Consider the following 21028-nt stretch of genomic DNA (forward strand, 5'->3'; position numbering starts at 1 on the left):
TCGTTGCTGGAAAAGAATTTAATGTTTTCGTTTCCATTTCTGTCTCTTCCATCGTGCCCGATTTCGACTTCCGGAACCGACCACCAACACCCGAAAATAAAAGGCTCACTACCTCCGAGTCCCGCCGACAGTGGAGTGTCCGATGTGGACAGCTCCAGCAGCGGAGGCCAGCCGGCCTGCAGTGACGAGCTGAAGGCGCGTCTTGGCATTCCGACCAGCAGTACCGGACCGGTCAGCAATCCCGGCCAACCGTCACATCCGCACCAGCAGCAGCAGCAGCAACACCAGCAGCAGCAACAACAGCAAGCGTCCCAGCAACAGCAACATCACCAGCAACATCACCAACAACCACCGCCCCAACATCAGCATCCCCAGGGCCAACCGCTCTCGGTGCATCCGAATGGGGGGACCGGTTCACCGAACGGGGGCGCAACGTCCCTGTCGTCCTCGTCCGCTCTCTCGCAGGTGGCGGCGGCTGCCGTTGCTGCGGCCGCAACCCAACAGCACCTTCAGCAGCAGGCCGCCCATCTGCAGTCGGGACCGTTTTTGCGGCCAAACTTCTACCATCACAACTCGCCGCCACTTCGCAACATTTGGAACCAGCGGAGTGTACCACGTAAGTGTCTTCATTCTTATTCATCGTATCCTTCCTACCATTTATAAATCTTGAACGTCATGTTCGTATGATGGCGATCTGCCAGCTACGATATTCTCTATCACCCATCTATACACCCGTCAGTACATCAATCACAATTCAGTACAATCACCCCACCCATTGCTACGGCAGCATTACAACATCCAGCATCGCAAATACGAATTATTACCTCCAGCAAAGTGAGCCACAACCGAAACCGCGCACGACACGACACGGCCTCTTTTCTTATCTACCAAGGTGCCTCCGAGTTGGGCCGAGATTACGCCACCGTTGCGAGGTGCATCGTATCTCAGTTTCACTGCTGGGCTCCACAACACCTCCGACTGACGTGCCAAGTTCGGGCTTCCCGACATTTCGCAGATGTAATACCGTAGTCTTTGACCCGCGGGATGGTAGTAAATTTCGAGAGGGCGAGTTGGTTATCAATTTTCGCCCGACAACTCTCACGGTGCAAACAAGCACCGCAAGCGTTTTCGGTTGCAACCGTGCACATGCAGCGTGCATTGAAAGTGATACCCGATAACGCGCACGAAGGAAGACGCAAAACGGGCCGCTACCTTCCGATAAGCCACGGCCGTATCTTGGCCTCTTGTTACTTTTCTACCTTCATTAGTCGATGTGTATTTTACACTGTTTGCTTTGTGAAACGCGCTACAAACGTTTACGGTTTGGGATTGGGATGCGGCGCAGCGGGTGAAAGTGTCGGTTGGGAGCAACATGGACATGGAAGGGAACAGTTTTATCAGTTATATTGTACTTTAAAACACTTCCTGATTGAAGACGCCACTACACCTTGGTGGTGCCCGCGCCGATAGCGTGCGTCGTACGATCGTGTAATGGTGGACAGTGGATTGTCGGAGCTATTTTTGGGACATTCCGTACGATTGTCATGAAGATCGATTAGTGACCAAAAATTGATTACTCCGATTACGTAATGACGTGGTAAAATTAGGATAGGGAGCTTAAAGTTTATATTGACTTAGTAGCGCTCCGTGACGCAGCTGTATGAATTGCTCATCAGGTAAAGCTCGCGGCCTCTCACACCGAAAGGGGGTTGAATAAAATCTCATCTATGCGCCCCCTTCTCTAGCTGTGTTGTGACGTATGGAGCACCCTCGTCACACAAACAAACAATGGGTGTCTCAATTGCAAGCGATTTTTGCACACCTTCGGGTCCCCCTATTGCTTTAAGATAAATTCATTTTACCATCGTCTTGTGTGCCGACTCCATCAAACCCTCTGCGTCTCTCGTTTTAAAAAACAACAGGATCTACAATCGGGGGCGTGCTGCGCTTGGTAACTAAGTATATCGGCAACTCAACCGCAAAAGTTGCTTCAAATACAACAACCACCAAAGCGCGCGTTCCCTTTGCGGAAGAAAATTTGCAACATTCTTATCGAACCAACGAAGAACAGCCTCGAGTAGATAGAAAGAGAGCGAGAACCGTCTCCGAAATTTGCGTTTCAAGGACGTCGCAAAGGCGTCACTGGCCGCGGCCGTGCCGTGGATATGGTGGAGGCGCGAGTGCGTGACGTCTGTGGGGGCACACTACCACCACGCGGTGAGTAAGTGAGCGGTACCGAAATTGTGGAGGCAAATTTTTTGGACACACGGACAACCCGGACGAAATCCAGGGAAGTTGAAAGCAAAGAAAAGAAGCCGTCCGTCTGGATAAACATTTACATTTCGAATGAACATTCCTGCCCGGGCTCTCGCGCTGTACGCCGTGAAGCATATATGCAATTTGCTGCGCGGTGTGTTTCTTTATTTCCTCATACCAGAACACGTATTTTATTCTACCTCATTTGCGATAGGAAGGAAGAACGCCCTCCGTGGAATGTTAACCCCTTTTCGTCTTACCAAAAAAAACACACACACAAATGTTCGGTTTTTTATTTTTACAAACCAAACAACGATGTCAAATTGCTAAAATTATCAGCTACATAAGGGAACAGGGATGAACAACAATACGAGACACAGTGCAACACACCACCAAAGTGACAGGCATGTCACTGCAAATTTTGGTTCACATATGTCACTAATGATTACTCCGGGGGTACTGGGGTGGGGATTGGGCTGAGAAGCTTTTCCGCCTCCCCTTCAAACTGTTGTTACTTTTCCCGCAGACGGAAATGCGTTTCAACGCGATAGGTCATTCGGTTACAGGATGTGTACATCCCCCACCGACTGAACCGGATCATCCCATGCACGATCGTCATCTGCTCGATAATAGATCCCAGAATCCGTGCAATGTGCGAAAAATATCCCACACGGAAAGGCCTGATGTAGCAGCCGCTGCACTCAGGAAGCTTGGCCGCGTAAGACGCAGACGTGCCGATCATTTAGTGTCGTCTATATTTAAGCTACTGCAAGGAAAAAGGAATATCTTTTTAACAAAAAAAAACACATCAAGCGCACATGCCCAACAACAAGCATTATTTTGTTGCGAAGAAGTTGCACCAGCAACAAGAGAAAAAATCACACACCAACTGTCACCCTCCTGTGTGTATTACATGCCCCGGCGGCAGGGTTGGACTACGGACATTACCGCACATCGTGGGATGCATGCAAATATATTTTAAAACGTAATAAAAAGAGCAACTCTTTCCTCTTCGGCTGCGTGGGAGAGGCGCTGAGATGTTGCGTTCGAGATTCGGTAAATATTGCATTTGCAGCTGGGGATATTTTGAAAAGACAACATCCCCCAATCGCCGGAAACGTTGACTGACCGGTCATTGAACCTAGTGTCCCCCCTTCGGGCCGGGTTAAAAACGGAGCACTGGGCGAAGGTGTTTGCCGTGTGCCTAACCGAGCACACGTCACGCATCTCGTAAACAAAGCATTAATCACTCCACTGTCATTCCAATGTCCGGGCCTTCATGTGTGCTCCAATAAAACGAATGCACCTAGCGGATGTCTTGAGCGCCACACTCAAAATACTGCTCCAAAAGACATCTGTCTGAGCAATAATTACGAATCACTTATGCCGCTCCCCGGCTCGGCAGCGGACATAAAGTCGAGTGATCTCATAAACCCGGCCGTTTGTCACCTGATTCAACCGCCGGGAAGGGGTGGACGGTCGGGTAGAGATGCTCTGGAAGGCAACGAATGGCGCTGGCAATAATAATCATCATCCACACGTCAAGAAGGTGCCACCAGGTTTTGGCTTGTTCGCAGATCACTTTGCGTCGCCTACTAAACGGTGTGTAAATTCCTACCAGGATCCTGACATCGAACCATGGAACCGACAAAATGGTTAATTTTGCTACATTTCGATGTCACCTCGCTACTTCGCTACGGAATCTTCCCGTACTCCAGCAGATTGTTTTAAGAGCCTATTAGCAAACAGCGCTAACAATTAGCCAACGTTCGCGAATGTCAAACGTATCGCTTAGGTTCTCGTCTTTTTTCACAAAGAGGAATATTTGCACGTCACGTCTATTAATGCATCCTTCTTCGTGGCTGCATGGCGCACGGCCACACGCGTTACCACAGTAAATTTATTATCAGCCAATGGCTGTGCAACTTCCGTATTGCCTTCGCGTTGCCCGACTCCAACTTGCTGCAAAATCGAGGTGCTGTGTGTGTGTGCTTCGTGACGGGTCTGGCCGGTGCTAAGAGGGGAGTAGCGACCCAAAAAAAAACCGATGAAGAACCTCCCTAATAAACGGCAGACGAAATCGCGGAAACTCGTTCATCTGCTTGGAGTTGTTTTTATTTCCTCTTTTTTTTGTCGACAGACATTGATAACGCAAACTCGTGAAGTGAGAAGCAAACCTTACCGCATCCATCGTGAGTGTGTGTGTTAGTTTTTTTTCGCCTTGCCAATTGCGATAAGAATGCGTTTCAGTTTTATTTGGTCTTTTCGGTTCTTTTTTGTGAATGCTCGCGATTGCTTGCCTTCGCGCGTACACGGGCAGACGTACGAGGCGAGGAATCAGATGATTTGATGTGGTTAGCTTCAGTCGGAAAGAGAAGAACGCACAACCGATGCGGACATAATAAAAAGGGCAACTTTATGGCAAGAAGACACTTTGCTGGCCAAGAAGCGCGAGCACTGTTCGTAGCGAGGTGCATACGTGACGAACGCAACCGCATGCAGCGGTCTGATGATAGCTGACGTTTTTGGATGAGATGTTAGGGGAGGGTGCAGAAGTCACCATGCGAGAGGGTGTCGGTGGGTGATAAGTTTGCAGTTGCTAAAATATACTTCCTTAGTAGAATTCAGAGGGTAAAGAAAAGACACCGGAGAACGATCACTAGCGATACGGTTTGAGCACTTTCCAAAAGATGGTGCCACTAACAACTGTTGATGCTTCAAGCAAACCCCAAGGTGTTTAGATTGGGAAGCAGCAAACGTCAAATTAAAGTAGCTTTTCGGGTCTGTGTGCTATCACTTTGAAACTACCTCACTATGAAATGATTTGACTGCATAAGTCGATCGAGACTCGTTCATTGAAGAAGGCCGAATTACAAAGAAAATTGAGGTATGGTGCATCAGAGACTAGCAGAACTGCATCAACATAGCCCCTGTGCAAAATAGCAAGTAGAAGGGTTTACTGCAAATCTATTTGACAAATATTTGTCCGCAACTAGCAACGAAAAATAATGGGAAAATGCTACAAAAAATGCACAACCGGAAGAAAGCAGCAAGCTGACGCTGAAAAACGTTACCCGGTATAGTATTAAGACGTGCCTTCTGCCTTCAATGTAAAGTTCTCCTCATTTCACACCACTCCACTTTGGCCCTTCCTAATGGGCAGCTTTTTCGGGTGCATTACCTCAGCGAATAGTCAAACGAAAATAAAGCCTACCGATGCCTACGAAGATGGGTGCGCGTTGTGGACGCGTCCGTACACACTTCCGCTTGGCTTTGCAACAAAACGACGCTACCTTCGGCGTGTGTATGTGTGGAAATGGCGCCGTCACGGTACCGTTTTTGGCCGTTGTTTGCTGCGTTGCGTTCCGTTTGTTTCGACTTGCTGAAGGTCAGTTCTTGGGCTTCTGGTCGCCGGTAAGCCAGTGCAGTCATCCCCACTACTGGGTGGGTGCTTATGCAAACCAAAGAAATCCGCGAACGACGCACACAGCAGTGAGCGGCGAAGGAAAAACAAACGCTTTTCCGTTTTTATTTTCCTGCCACTTTTTTGGTTACTGGCATGCGGTTTCCCATTACACGCTCGTTCTATGCAAAATAGAAACTTCGCCTGGTGTCAGATATACTGACAGTAGGTAAACAATCCTATGGGCAAAAAAAAACATATACGCGCAATATCCTGCAGTAACTTATGGTCAAGCCAGCTCCACCGACAAACTACCGTATCGAGACGGTACGAAGGCCACCGAAGTGAAACACAACGGTTGAGCCCTTTCGTAAGAGGTCGGCGCCATTGGAATCGAAGTTTGAAAGTTGCATATACCCGTCTCGATGGTTAACCCGATGGATGGAATTCGCAAACCGGAAGTAACACCCCGCCACCACCACCACCACCACCCCCGTGTGTATACGTGTCTGGTGCCCCGTTGAGAAGGAAATACCTTCAGACAGTGCGCCCCGGGTACGTGCGGAGCATCGTAAATTCTTGCCGGTAAAACCTGCTCCAAACGAGATCCCCTCGTGGCCGTGATTCATCGGAGCTGAAGTGAGCTCTGTAAGAGACTTTTCGCCTATTCCACTTTCCACTGACTCACCTCGTCACATCGAAAGCAATCTGCTTATGAAATACGCTCGAGAACGTGGAACCGGAATCACCCCGAAAGGTTGTACCCAACTGGCCCTTTTCCGTAACTGTTCTACACTGGTGACGCAACGGTCGGATACCATTACCTGCACGAGACTGCAATGTCGTGTGGAGGTGTTTAGTGCTCAATTCCTTCCTTCCGGATATTACCACCGGTTAGACCAACCGTCAGCGCGCGTAGCACCGTAAACGTGCAGCCCTTGAAGTTGAAGTTGCTAAGCTAAGTTGCAGCTGAAGCCTTAGGAAATACGCTGGAACGAACGCTGGTTCTATTGGGTGCCGCTGGAAGCACACTCTATGCAACACTTGTTTGTAAATGCACCGCCACCGTGGCCACATTCTCCAAACCACCTCTGTAAACACACTACCTGCGGAGCGTGCATTCCGGTGGATCGCATTCCACATCCAAACCTCACACACACACAAAACCTCATAAATAACTGAGGACACACTTTTGCATACTGAAGGTCGGATGCGCTTCAGATACGATCAGCCCGTTGCGATCAGCTTTTCTTGCAGTGGTTTACGGGGACACTATGTAAATTACTTTCCCAAAGTCCGGAACTATCACTCTTCCTTGCTGTCTCGGTGTCCGCATCCGAAGTATCTCAGCCAAGAGCAGCACTTCTTTCGTATGCACCAAAGGGATAATTTATTCTTCGTTCCCCCTGGGCTACCTGTTCTGCATGGGCATGGACCGCGTCTGTATCATTGCGATCCCATCAGTTAGCTCTGGTGGATCGAGACAGACTTCCTCGTGACTTCCGTTCATGTTCCGGGAGTTGATGGGCGCAAAAAAGGCATCCTGCATCTTTCATCTACACCATCAACGAAGGGAAACAGTCTGAGCGTGTTTTTTCCGAACATTTCTCATCCGTTTTGATCTGCTGGAGGTTTTTTTTTGCTTTGTCCATTCTTCCATTCTGGCGCATCATCATTACCGATGCAATGTGCATCCACAAAACTGCCGAACGCAAGTGCATTCGGTGCGTTACTTCTGTGCGCAATATGATATTCTACTGTCTTTATTCCTTTTTCTTCTCCATCTCGCCGGGATGGCGATTAATTCTGCTTCCTTCCAAGCGACTTCCAAGACACACAACGGCATACGGTAGCCATAAAACCCAAACATTCGCCACAGTGTTCCGCTTCCGTTTCGGGCGTCTGTTGCGACTTGCGGCGAAGATCGTTGACCTTTGCTGCTCGCGAAAGTGATCTGACGAGAACGAAGTAGTAAGCTTCACCGAAATTGAGTCAAATTAAGCAATCAAACAAAACGCGAGACGAGCTGCCTTTACACGCCGTTCCAGTTGCGTGTTTTTTTTTGTTGGAGCAGTTCCTTTTGGACCAGTGGAACACTGTGCAAAGATCACATTTCAACCATCAGCTGCAGTGAGCATCTTCGCCTCCGATAGGAAATGGTGGAGTATCCAGATAAAATTAAACCATGCCGTAAATACGCACGCACTCCACTGCAGTTGCCGACTTCTTTGCCAGCGCCTTGCGAAACCATTCAATCGAAGTCTTTATTTCGGCGAAAATGTGGAATTTATTTTTATGCGTTTCCTGTCTGCCATCTTTTTGCTGCTTGTTTCACATTTTATATTATACCGTGCTAATTGATTCGATATACTCCGTTCGTCATCTTTCTGCGGCATGGAGCGGCATCGTTAGCAGACGAATGGCATGGATGGCATCCTTCACACCGGAGCCAGTTTAGTCGAAGAATAGGCGATCTCATTTTTTACGAGCTGTTGGAGCAGTCCAGTGCAGTACATAAATATACGCACACATAAAGCCTGGTATGACAGTACTGGTTTTGGGGACTGTTAAATTCGGTGTCACCAATTAATTTTGCCCGCTGCTAAACATATCGCTCGCCGTATCGTCCGACCACACGAGAGTGATTTTATTACACACCGAGCGTTTTATTTATTGCACAACCAGCGAGAACAAAACAGCGGCGAAGAAGTCATCACTTGCCCAAACTGAACACTAACGCCGCGCGTCCAGTTAAACATTATTAAACACTTCCGGCTCATGCCGAAACCTCGCCAGAATTACGTCTACATTCGCAATAGTTCCATCGCAATTCTGGTGACTTTTTGTTCTAGCTGCTTTATGTATACTTCCTTATGACACTTTGTGCAGTGCCGCTAGTGTCGGCCCCCTATCACGTTCACGCAACAATTTGCAAAATAAAATCGACCATTAATCGTTCCAGCGCGGAGGTCCATGTCTGGTATGGAACCTCTAATCATGCGCCTGCTACCCCATAGCGAAGGATGGTTAAGGTTCTTCCTTTTGTGCTCCCCATCCGCCATTACGCAGCAACGCCAAATGTACGGAACGTGTCCCGAACCGTACAACGAACTTGGCGAGTTGCACTTTCGTGAAATTGCGCATGCAAATCGCAGTCAAATCGCATTCACACGGAAACACTCGAGACGGTTTGGTGCAGGTAACTTCCTGATGGAGGCGTTTTTTTGTTTGCTGCCGCGACGAAATGGCAATTAGTTTTTCGTCTGCTTCCGTCGGCTCCAGAATACTCAGACAGGTTCTTTGGAGCAGTAGGGTGGTTCTTCCCTTGTCCCTTGTTTGCTTGATCTTGATTTTGCGCCATTTTGTTTACTGTCTGGTTTGGTTCGTCAGCTGCACATCCGCTTTATTTTGGCCGCAAAGTGTCGGGATGCATTTAATGCTATTCTCTGTTACCTAAGTACCAGACGATCCTGATGGGAAGTAATTCTTGCACAGCTTGAACAGCACATGTTGTGTGACTTCGTACATCCAGAGCGCTTTCATCCAGCTTAATAGTGTGTTAAATACCTCAGAGATCCTCAGGAATTCGTTCATTACCCCATCAGAATTCTCCATGTATACTGTTTTGCCTGTTTAGCAGTATTCAGCATAAAAAAGACTCGTGTGATTACGATGTCCAAACACCTTAAGATGAGCTGTACCGCATTACCGCATCTTGGAATCGTTGATGTAATAGGATTCCTTCTTAGCAAAATATTAGGTTCCCTCTATTCCTTTTCGAACCAATTGGATAACTCGGACCGTTCCGGTTTTCGTGTGTGTGTGTGTGTTTGGTACAGTGGCGCAATACACCCCGAGCGCCACCCAGGTGACCTTCAGCGAATGCAACCAAAGACAATGTGTCGATGACCATGTCGCGGTGGCGGTTGACGATGATGTGCGCGCGGCATGCGCGTTACGGACACCGTCCTTCTTGTTTCGTCGTTTGACGGAAGGAACACCACTTGCGGGGGTGGTAAACAAGAAGAGGAAGCGAGCAGAGGAGCGAAAGAGAAAGAGAGAGAGAGAGAAAAGTCAGAATTAGCGCAATCAATTACTGGCCACGATGTAAATAGCGAATGCAATGGTACATACCCGCCTCTTGTCTAGTGAGCAGGAGCGTAGAACAGGGTAACAGTAGACGAACAGAAGTGTGAAATAATTTAAAATAGTGTAATGTAATGCAAAACATTCACCCCATCATTCGCTGTGGGGTCAGTTCCGTTCATGAGCACCGCGTCATGGCAGGAAACGGAAATGGTGGAAGATGCAACTTTCTAAGAGAATTTTTTATGTCACATACTGTTGGAATTTGAGACCCAGGTTTTGTTGTGGTAATTATGAGTACGTAAAGAACCGGTACCGAACACGTTACAGTAAACGCACGTGGCCGTCGATCACTTACCTAATTGCTAGAACATCGCTTACGCCATTTTTTTTACACATCTTTTCCGGTTTAACGTGTTTGTTTCCCTTTTACCAAGGTGACACTTGCTTACCAAACACACCTCCATTTTCGTTGCCCAAAGCACGTCAAGCGCCTCCTTAGTTCGGGTTTTTTTTCTGTGGACTTTAAATGATGCACGTGTGAGCCCGTTCGCTTGCACCGAGCCAGTGACGGCAGGCACGGCGAGAGATGCGGTGGAAGGATGAACCCAAAAAAGCAAGGAACGAAGTGCAAAAGAACTCACTTCCAATCCAATAAGACCCCGCGATACGTATCTGCGTGTGCTTGTTGTTTGGTAAGCATTAAAAATAACCTGCCATCGCGGGAAGTCGCGTTCCTTCGGCATCGGAGGTGGGAGATGGGGTAGGGGACAGCGGTGAGACCCGTGTCTTTCGGATGGCTTCATCGGTCATTTCCTTCCGATTGCGTTCTGTGCACTGAGCCAATCGTGTCACTGTCTCACGTTCCGGAAATTCGTTTCCTCGCAGACCTCGTAGGCACAATGCTACGCCGGGTTTTGCGATCGAAATGCAGTTGCATCACGGTGTGGTGTCATTGTTTTTCTCTTTTTTTTTTGCTGGAGGAAGTTGAGTCGGTAAGAGCAACAATAAAGTTAAAATAGCAAAACTCATCAGCTAGGACAGTGAGCGTCTGGCGTGTGCAGCAAACTGTTATACACCGAACTGTTATACTAGAGAGGCTTTTGTTGATGTGTGGATCTTCCACATACGCTGGCTTCTTTTTGTCGCATAAAAAAGGCAAAATACGCGAAGAGCCATCGCCCAAACAGTGTGTTGAAGCGTCATCAGTCGAGATGCATCATCATGTGATGCACTCACCCAATGCACTCGAACGCTTTCGTACGACCGAACGCGTGGCAACGAGAACTCGCCAACTACCCGTTCAGAGGTACTTCAGCTTACCACCAACTTCTACCGGAACCCTTGTGTTCGTCCCATTTTTTTTTTGCTTCTACTCACCGCGAGGGCTTAGAACTGAAGATCTCACATTTTCAACGCGAAACAGAGAAAAAGCACCAGCAACACATGAAGCATAAGAAAACGAAAACCCTGCACAGTGCAGTGCTGTGCGGCTGTACAGCATCGATGCATTTTTATGTGCATTTGCGCACACCAGCAACTGGCATGCGGCGGTGGGGTGGGATGGTCCCTGTGTATGGTGGAGTTTGCAGGGTGAGATTTGCAGGGTGATCGCTCTATAGAAGGTCACTTGTTATTTAGTTTTTCTTCGCGCTGCCCTTCGTTTCCGTTTTTCTTTCGGTTTCTACGGGGAGGTTTGGTTCGCGCGTCGTCGTCACCGTGCCGTCCTCAATTTCCCATCCCATCCCACCGTGGGATAACCCCCAGTCGAGTTCGACGCGAACCCTGTATACACGCTCCCCACAGCCGATGCAAACCGTCTTCGTTTTGTGTTTAGAACTACGTCCGCTCGCCGCTTTTTTTCGCCGCTGCGTGTTGCCTTCTGTGTTTCAACACGCTCACGGTGGCGGTGCGTCGCGAATCGGTTTACACCAGTGTGCAGCATGTTGCAATCGCTCTCGACCCGATGGTGGAAGTAAAAACGTTGCTCCAGGAACGTTGGGAACGCGGGGCTTGCGCTTATCTAAGTTCCTATACCAGCAGGCCGAGGCGAAGATGGAGGCCTCCATAGTTGCAGTACATTTATACCAAAAAACCCGACGATTGAGAATTTCTTCTCAACTCTAACGATCACAAATCTACCACTAAAAACGATAACGCTACTCCATCGCGGAACGGCCCCTTCTCGAAGTTTGCCAGGATTTGTGGAAAATTCTCCAACTTAAATCCCTTAAATAAATCCACCCTCCACCACCTCCCAGAGGTGTCCGATGACTCAAAGAGATTACGATAATGGCTTTTAAAAACATAATCGCCCCGAGAGAACGCCGCAAAATGTGGCGATGGCGAAACAGGCAGAAACCGATGCACCCGGAATGCATCAGCAAATGCCCGGGAGTGCACGCAGAAAAGCTCAAGCTGCATCATCACGCAAGAAAGCAAAAGTAACAAGATAGAATAGAAGAAGCTTTTATGGAGCAAGGTGAGCGAGATGGAGACAGAGGCTTGGCGCGAAAGAAGGAAATGGAGTGCAAATAATGTTTCAGGTGTGGTGTGCATCATCGTCTACCTCCCCCAGAGTTCCCGTACGGGGGGAAGGAAATGAGAGTGAGGTGCATCTTCCTGCATGCTGGAACATTTGAAGGTCACTCTGTAGTCGGCACCGGTTCGCTTCCTGGTCATTGGTCCTCCACGTCTAAGTCTCATCGTTTGGCTCGGTTCTCTCGGACATGTCCGGACGAATGTCGGGAGTTCTTTTTTGCGCATGTTGCACTGTCCGAGCGAACGGGTTATGAGGCCCGTTTGCTGATGATGGTTTGTGTGTTTAGAGATGCATTGTCCATCAATTTAACTGCGTATCGTGAAGAACAGCGTGGCGGAGAAGAACCGTGCGAAGTGTAACCTGTGTGCGGATGTTTCTCTTGTTGCAATTATCTTGCCGCGCTACACGATGTGTAGTGCAGCGGATGTAATCTTGAAATATCTCGCAACGCTAACAAGAATTCAATAGGAGCAACAAAGACGAAGAAAAAAACAAACGAAAACACCACACTTTGTGGAACGATACTCCACAGTCACGGTGCGGCCAGACGCGGGAACTCTCTCGCATGTAGCGACAATGTAAAGGGTGCTTAATTTTTCACCCATTTCTACGCAAGTGGGTACCTCAAGGGTATAAATATCCGGGCATCCTACTAGAGTACCACTTCAACCCCGTACAATACTTCCGCCCACAAAGGTAGCGCAAACATAGACCACACATCTCCGTCATATCTGATTCATGGCCGCAGGAAGCAGGCGTGTTTCTAACGCGAATTCCGGTGGAAAACATTGGTCTAGACTTGCGATGCGATGGGTTGCTCTCGAGAGCATTCATTAATGGTAGAATGTCATGTAGCAGGATTTCCCATAATTATCCCTTCAAAAATGGTTAAATTCCGGCCACTTCACCTCAGGTGTCATCAGCCGGAAATTGAAGTTTCGCTATAGTTTAAATTAATTAAAACACGCTTGAAGGCTCGTCTCTCAGCGCACACTCTAATGGCATCGAACGATAATGCAACGACAGTTAGACATTCCCTCCCCCCTTGTCACTAAGCCCTTAAAACCTGGCCTTTATCGACACACATACACCCGCAGGGAGGCAGCATGTGCAGTTTTTTTTTGCGTACAACAAGGAAGCGCTGTAACTCGGGACAGCTCGTCGACACTGATAAGCGAGAACCCCTGCCAGGTTCGGTCAATGAGAATGCACGACTCGTTGCCTACAGCTGTTTCTCTCTGCTATCACCACGCACTACTACTTAACCCTAATCAGTTTCCGGCACCCTTCATTGCGCATTACGGTTCCTCCTACTCCATCAGCTCTGCTCAAGTTCAATGTCACTGTACGATTCCGCCGTTACTGATAATCCTTCTCTCTCACTGGTCCCTCCCAACACAGTGTCTGACAACTATCACTACCTGCATTCGATGAACTCTCCCAATGGCTACCCATCTGCAGCTGCCGCAGCCGCTGCAGCAGCCGCAAACCACTTCGTTTCCGGTGGTGCTACGAACGGAACTGCCAGCAATGGTCCTCCAGCTGGGGCGTTGGGTCGTGGCGCGGGTGCAGGCACTGCTGGACAGCTACCGGGCAATGGAGCGATGGGCCAACATGGTCATCTTGCCTCCCATCATGCGGGCAACGCTGCCCACCACCACGGACATCTTGGACAGCAGCATCTCGGACATCACCCCCACGCCGGAACCGGACATGTCGGCAGTGGCGCGAACTCAGCCGCTGCGGCTGCTGCTGCTCTGATGGCGAACGGTATTGTTAACGGGCTGGGACATCATGGTCAGCACGGACCACACAACGTATCCTCCAGCTGTAACGACGATCTGTCCTACATGCTAGAGCTGGGATTCCAACCCCGGAAGCTGAAGAAGCCGAAGAAGCCGAAGCTTGAGATGGGCGTAAAGCGAAAGTCCCGCGAAGGGTCCACCACCTACCTGTGGGAGTTCTTGCTGAAGTTGCTTCAGGACCGTGAGTACTGTCCGCGGTTCATCAAGTGGACCAATCGGGACAAGGGTGTGTTCAAGCTGGTCGACTCGAAGGCGGTCTCGAAGCTGTGGGGCATGCACAAGAACAAGCCGGACATGAACTACGAAACGATGGGCCGAGCGTTGCGGTATTACTACCAGCGGGGCATACTGGCGAAGGTAGACGGACAGCGGCTGGTGTATCAGTTCGTGGACGTACCGAAGGATATCGTCGAGATCGACTGTACCGGTGCCTGAAGTCCGCGGCGGGGTCGTACCCGATGCGGGTTGCGACCCACGGACGGGACATCCTCCGGCCAACAACACCAACAACTACCACAAATCCTACGCTAGTCCGGTTTCTTCCAGAAAACAGAGAGATAGAGAGATAGCTGAGAGCTTGAGGCAGATGGAATTGGTGCTGGTATCCTCTCGTATGCGCTTCTCACTGTCACCTCACCAGAATAGTTGCGCGGAGTCTCTGTCTGGCTGTCCCTCCCTCTTTAACCCTTCCCCTGCCTCCATCGTTTTGTACAATTGGATCGTTTTACCACTTTGATATTTATTCGTCCTTTCTTTAAGTTTTTTTATTTGTTTGTTATACGCTAGTGGTAATGCGGTCTCCTTCACCACAAATGTGGAGAGTGTATATGTTAAACTTTTACAGAAAAATACGCACGCCATGATGAATTGTGGTTTATAATTTGTGTGGAGTAGCTGTGTCCGGTAGGAAGAAATGCCTTACAAGGGTGTGAAATTGATTCATTTTTTTACAAAAAAAATCATGCAAGACATATTTTAAATTATACAGTTAAAAAAGACAATAACACACAATTACACATGCCGGAAAACTAAAGCGGACACAAGCAAGTAGTACAATTGAACAAGCAAAGCAGAAGCTCCGGAAATTGTGGTACTAAAATTCAACCGCATTCACATGGCAACTACAGACACACAGATCCATCACCCACCCCTAAAAAGGCAATACGTAGAATTGAAAGCTAAGAGTACAAAAACGGAAGAAGAAAAGAATCAAACACACACACATAAAACATAAGAGATGTTGCTGGCAATAGTGAAATAGTGTTAGAGTTTATTCTCCTCTCCCAATTCACTTCCTTCGATAAAAATAGTTAAGTAAACACACCTTACCATCGGATGTATGCTCACACAAGGTTATCAGACAAACTGAAACACTAATCCACCTGCAGTAACAGTAACCTGCCTTTGGAAGTATAAACTTTGATCAGTTTAGAGAGCCTTTAAAGCTATTTTTCGTTTTATTATATATTTTTTTGTTTGTGCTTTATTTTACTTTTACACCCCTATAAAAATAGACACGTGTGAGATTGTTTTGTAGGTGTGCGCGTGCGTGTTTTGTCTTAAGAGCGGAAAGTTCTCATTGTAATTATGGTTTTTTTTGTAAGATAGTTGGCTTAAGTCGTTTTAGCTTGTAAAGGAAAGTAAGCGAGAGCAGGCCTACAAAGGACGCAAAGCACTTAACGTGTACATTTGTGTTGATATAGGGCGTATAAGAAAGCGATCTATGTCGGTGGTGCGAACGAAGTTTGGTGTACATTTTTTTATTACAAAACATATTGGTAAGTCGCTTTAGAAAGGGTCGTTTATCAAGGACGAGTTGTAAAAAAAGTGTAAAGAATGGAAGGCAAGTTGTATTTTATTATACTAGGTTATGTCACCGGCTCAGCGGCAAGTTCCGTTCACACAGAACATCTATTCTTAGTACTTTTATTTTGATCTACTACTACCTTTTAGAGTTCCCTACTAGGGAGGAACGCGTGTGGCTTATGGTCGCAAGTTTACTTTGCCTATTTTACCTGCTTCAATTGTGAAGGCTGGGAGCTGCCTGCAACTTTTAAAATAATTACTTTAAAGAAATGCAATTCTGGAAGGAATTTGAGATTGTTTTGACACATCTGTGAAACTGATGTGTCCTTCTTCAACCCCACTGTCATAGCTTTCCACTGCCCTGATTTACGTGTGAATTGGAATTGCTTTCTGTGTCACAGTTTGACCACTACAATCGAGCTCACCACCATTTTATTAAACGATGAGGTAGAATGGTGCAGATACTACCAACATCCACTACTCTACCCCCATCTAAACTTATACTCACCGCAAACAAATTGGCAAGATGAAAGGAAACGAGGAAAAAGAAAGAGAGAGATATAGAAAAAGAGAGCAGTAGAGAGAGAGTTGAAAGGAAAACCAGTATGTTCCATGTGGAGTTTTCCTTTTCGCCTTAGTGTTTATTATTTTCAATTCGGTTTTATTATTGTTTTCTTATTGAGTTTTATATATATTTCTGGAAAGTTTTTTTCGCTTTTTCTTGTGTTGTGTTGTTAGAATCTTGATCTCATTAATTTATTCATCTGCTTTCTTTGCCTCCGGAAGAGTATTGGTCACGTCCGTATGCATTGCGGATATTTTTTTTAATTTTTGCTGCGTGTGTGTGAGTGTACATCAGATAAAGAACAACAAGAAGGGAAAACACAATCAAAAAGAGGTTTCTATTTGTACTTTGTAAAAGAATGTTTAGTTATGCTGCATTGGATAAAGTGGCACCAACTTCTTTAGCGAGCCCAACAGTAAAACCCTTTGAGCAACCATTTTAATTTCTAAGCAATATCATATCAAAATACAAGAACATAAAACAAAAAAAAACAAACAAACAGTTAAAGAAATTGTTATTTTGTTGTTGTGAATCATAACAAACTTAATTGTGGGATGCAGAAAAATTGCAGAAAACTACCAGCAAAGTGAACCGAAACACAGAATCAACACAATGTGACAAACACAATACAATTTCAAATCAAAACTTACCGTTCTTTCTAAGCAACAACAGAACAGTTTAAAACAATAGATATAGTTGAAGTTTAAAATCATAAAATATTACACAAACTACACTAACAAACCACAAAAAACACACAAAAGAGCAAACAAATCATACATAATGCGGTACTCTCACTCATACGATTCCGTGTGAGTAGGTGTGAGTATGTGGTTTTTGGTTCGACTGTGTATTAGAGGGCAAATGTTTTTTAAACTGTTGCAAAAGTTTTATAATTGAGAATTATTAAGTAATTAGTTTTTAACGCTCCGAGCACCGAGAAGCATCGGCAAAAAATGGATTGTTTATAAATAATTTGTATAAAAAAATAACATGTGTGAGAGAAGATTAGTGCATAAAGTTTGAATTTATAGACGTGAAGTGCAAAAAATTAAGCGCGATAAAAAAAAGGTTTGTAGCTGACATAAGTTACTGATGAAAAACCAGAAGCAACGGATTAACGGATAGTGAATACGTAAAACAAAACAGAGAAGCTAGTGAATGGTTAAGCAAAACAAAACTGTGCATATTTTGTTGTAAAAAAACGGCGCGGCCAACCGTGGTGTAAAATTATATCTACTTTTAAGATCACGCGCGTTTCAGCCGACATGTGACGAATAAAACGCTATATAAATTATGATTTCTTTCTTTCGTTGTTTTTTGTTGTGTTTTGTAGGTTGTAATTTTCACAATTTGTTTGCGTTCTTGTTTGCGTGATACATTATATTTTATGTAATTTAAATTTAAGTTAAGTTAAGTGAAATTGTTCCGTCGCATAGTTTATGAAAACGGCGGTTATGCGGAAGGTATAACTTTAGGCGCAATTGTGCAGTACGGAATACATATGTATAACAGAATTTTGGTCGATGTGCATTTTCTTTTTTCAAAAGTTTGTATTATTTCACATGGCGCATATTAAACAAAACATTTCCCAACCGGAATAGGTAGTTAAAATTATGACAAAAAAATCCAACACAATTATAGAAAGACAAGCATCTGTTAAGGCGAAACTGCAAAAACATTACTATACTAATCGTGTTTGTGTTTTTGGTAAAACTCTTTCATTTTTAGTACATTTGTTTGTTTACGTATTGAATTGTACGTCCATAACGATAATACTAAGTACTAAATCAATGTCAATATAGCTATATGATCATTATTAAACGGTGAAATAGGTGTGAGATGAGTAAGGAAATGAGACGCAATGGTCAGGGTCAGGTGTTAATCTAATTGGAAAAGACTGAATTAGTAAAATGAAACCCTAAACAGAAGATAACCCATAAGCAAGCGAAACAAAACTAAACATATTCTCTTACTGTAAACGCGAAGTTTCAAATTGAAATACCAAACCAGGGCTTTACAAAACCAACCATGTCTAATCGAATGCATGTCGAAATTATAATGTTTGAAGAAGGCAAGGAAAAATACATTTTCCGCTTCAAAGAAAGAGTCTGAAAAAGTCTGAATCGGCATTTGATGCTGGAACTTAGAAGAGGTGTCAACCTCACAAACAGGAGCTATGCAATGTCCAAACACTCGTCGGAACGGAACTTCGATTGGCTGTGTATTAAACAATGGCGGGAATGAAGCGATCATAAGCGAAATCGGACAGAATTGGAAAAGAGGAACACAGAAGTGGTGCATTTTGAATTAATTGGCAAACTGGATGTGATAAAAAAAATTAATCTAAACTTTGAATGTTCATGAACTTCAATACACGCAAAACAGAAACACACACGCTACTAGAAGGTGGACTACAACTTATGAGCAAAAGAAAATGGATTGATTAGTGACGTTTGTTGCATTTGCCACGGTGGTGGAAAACGAAAAAGGCTAGCAAAAATTGAAACAACAAACGGTTTCTCGTACGGAGAAGGTACGGAAGGGCGACATTGATCGACCGAGAAGCACAATAGAGACACACGATTGGCACGAATTTTTTAATGCACCATTACAATTATACAGATGTATATTATATATATATATTTGTTTACTTCATTTTTTCGAATCCATTTCTAGTAGTAACGTCATACACCATTTACAGCCATTCCAGTTCCGTAAGTGGCCTCCGCTCGGGAACTCATATTTTCACCCCTCAAGAACTTCTAGGTGTGGTCCAAAAACGAAAATTCGTGATGTAATGGAAGGAAAGCAACTTTAAGAAGAAAAACAACAAAAAATACTATTCTCAGTGTTTGGACGTCAGATACTAGTTGTACTCTTTTCGACTTTTTAGGAAACGATAAGTGAAGGATACATACCGACACACATACACAGCAAGAGTGAAATTTCATTAGCGTTAAGAATTGTACAGATCGGAAGCTATCGGAAGATCACATTTGAGAGCTTCTCATTGAGCCATGATCCGGAAATGTTCGCAATATTAGTTAATTTTAGTCAAATTTTTGCAAACTTACGTGTTTTGGTGAAGAAGCGGCATAGTTTCAGTGTGAAATTGAGGTAGGAAGGCTGAAGAAGACAAAAAGAAACCAATATCATTAATAGAAACACGTACTTTAAGCTATAATGCCCGTACTAGAACATTCTATTTCCAGCGTAAAAGTAAATTTTAATCCTCGCCACAGAGAGCGAGACGATAAAAAAAAACAAAAAACGTGCGCTAATAATTACTTATTTATCAGAGTAAACTTATTTATCTTACCTATGCGAACCGTGCACTCAAGCCGGGTTTCGCAAAGGCGATTATAGTCCAATTGTTTTTTAGCCGAGTGTTCCTAGTGTAATTTTTAGTAAAATTTTCAACACCACAACCTGCGGTGTGGCTTTACGATATGAGTCCAAATGTTCAAATAAACCACATAAACCTCATCACTAACATACGGATGTTAGGGAAAGCAAATGAAATACAAAAACAGTCACACAAAAATGGCAACTCAAAGTACACACTGCAAAGAGCGAGGACAAATGTGCAATATTTATCGTATAATAGAAGAATGTTACAGTAATCGAACGAGTCGAAGGAATAGATGATGCAGAGACACAAAAAGCAAACAAACAAAATGGCAAATATACCTCAATATACATACAACAATTACGTTCAAAATCAATAGAGAAAGTTCGAAGCATAAAGCAAAGCGTTTACCGACTTTTGAAGGCAGTAAAGAGAAAGGAATCATGTTATCGTACTATAAATACAAGCAAAGCAGCTACGGAAATGTTACTCAACCTTTTTCATCCCCAGCGTAATATAATAGAGCAAATTAGACATCCCTCGTCCCTTGTTCCCTGTAGCTGTACCGTAAATTCAAATGTAGAAACTTATTAAGTGTCAGGAGCAGTTGAGTTGAGCTCGAAAGATCAGGTCACCGGAAAGGGCTAGTAAGCGGAAACTGCGTGCCCTAGCTCGGAGGAACTACTGAAGGACTATCTCACGAGTTTCACTGAAAGATGGAAAAGCTCTGTACTTATGTAGAATTAAAATTTTGTTATTAGAATTTTCGATTTTAATCTTTTTAATAGCATCCAACGCAGAAGGTAGCATTATTCATCATTTAGCTTGTACTATTCTAGTATCATCATGGCTGATTTCCTGCAGCCTCACAATACTACCAAGCCAAGGTTAGATTCCAGTGTTAGTATTACCTCGGTTTATCTTTTAGTATCAAAAATGATAAAATATTCTGTTGCAGGTGTTACTTTTTAACAATTACGTTCACGATGAAATATTTGTTTATATAAATACAGAGCTATATCTATTTTTTTGAGGAATAAACAACAACATTGGCGCAGAATGTTGCCCTAAGCTAGCGCACTTACGGGAGCTATTCAACAGTATATTAGCAAAACTTAAACACATCCTCCCAAGAATGGAAAGGTGGAAGTGGGTTCCAATTGAATAAATCATACCATTGTGAAAAAGGATTAAAACTAGATTCAGGTTTCATATC

General features: G+C 45.1%; 1 protein-coding gene across 1 annotated transcript in view; it reads left to right on the top strand.

Moving 5' to 3' along the window:
* The window catches only part of LOC128301518 (ecdysone-induced protein 74EF), a 48381-nt gene extending 33726 nt beyond the window's left edge, over nucleotides 1-14655 (top strand). Inside the window, exons 3-4 of the mRNA XM_053038049.1 lie at nucleotides 104-616; nucleotides 13689-14655. Coding sequence (XP_052894009.1) covers nucleotides 104-616; nucleotides 13689-14527 — 1352 coding nt within the window. The 3' untranslated portion in view covers nucleotides 14528-14655. The remainder of the gene's footprint in view (nucleotides 1-103; nucleotides 617-13688) is intronic.
* The last annotated feature ends 6373 nt before the right edge of the window (nucleotides 14656-21028 follow it).

The sequence above is a fragment of the Anopheles moucheti genome, chromosome 3, assembly GCF_943734755.1.
Source record: "Anopheles moucheti chromosome 3, idAnoMoucSN_F20_07, whole genome shotgun sequence".
In the NCBI taxonomy this organism is placed as follows: Eukaryota; Metazoa; Arthropoda; class Insecta; order Diptera; family Culicidae; genus Anopheles; species Anopheles moucheti.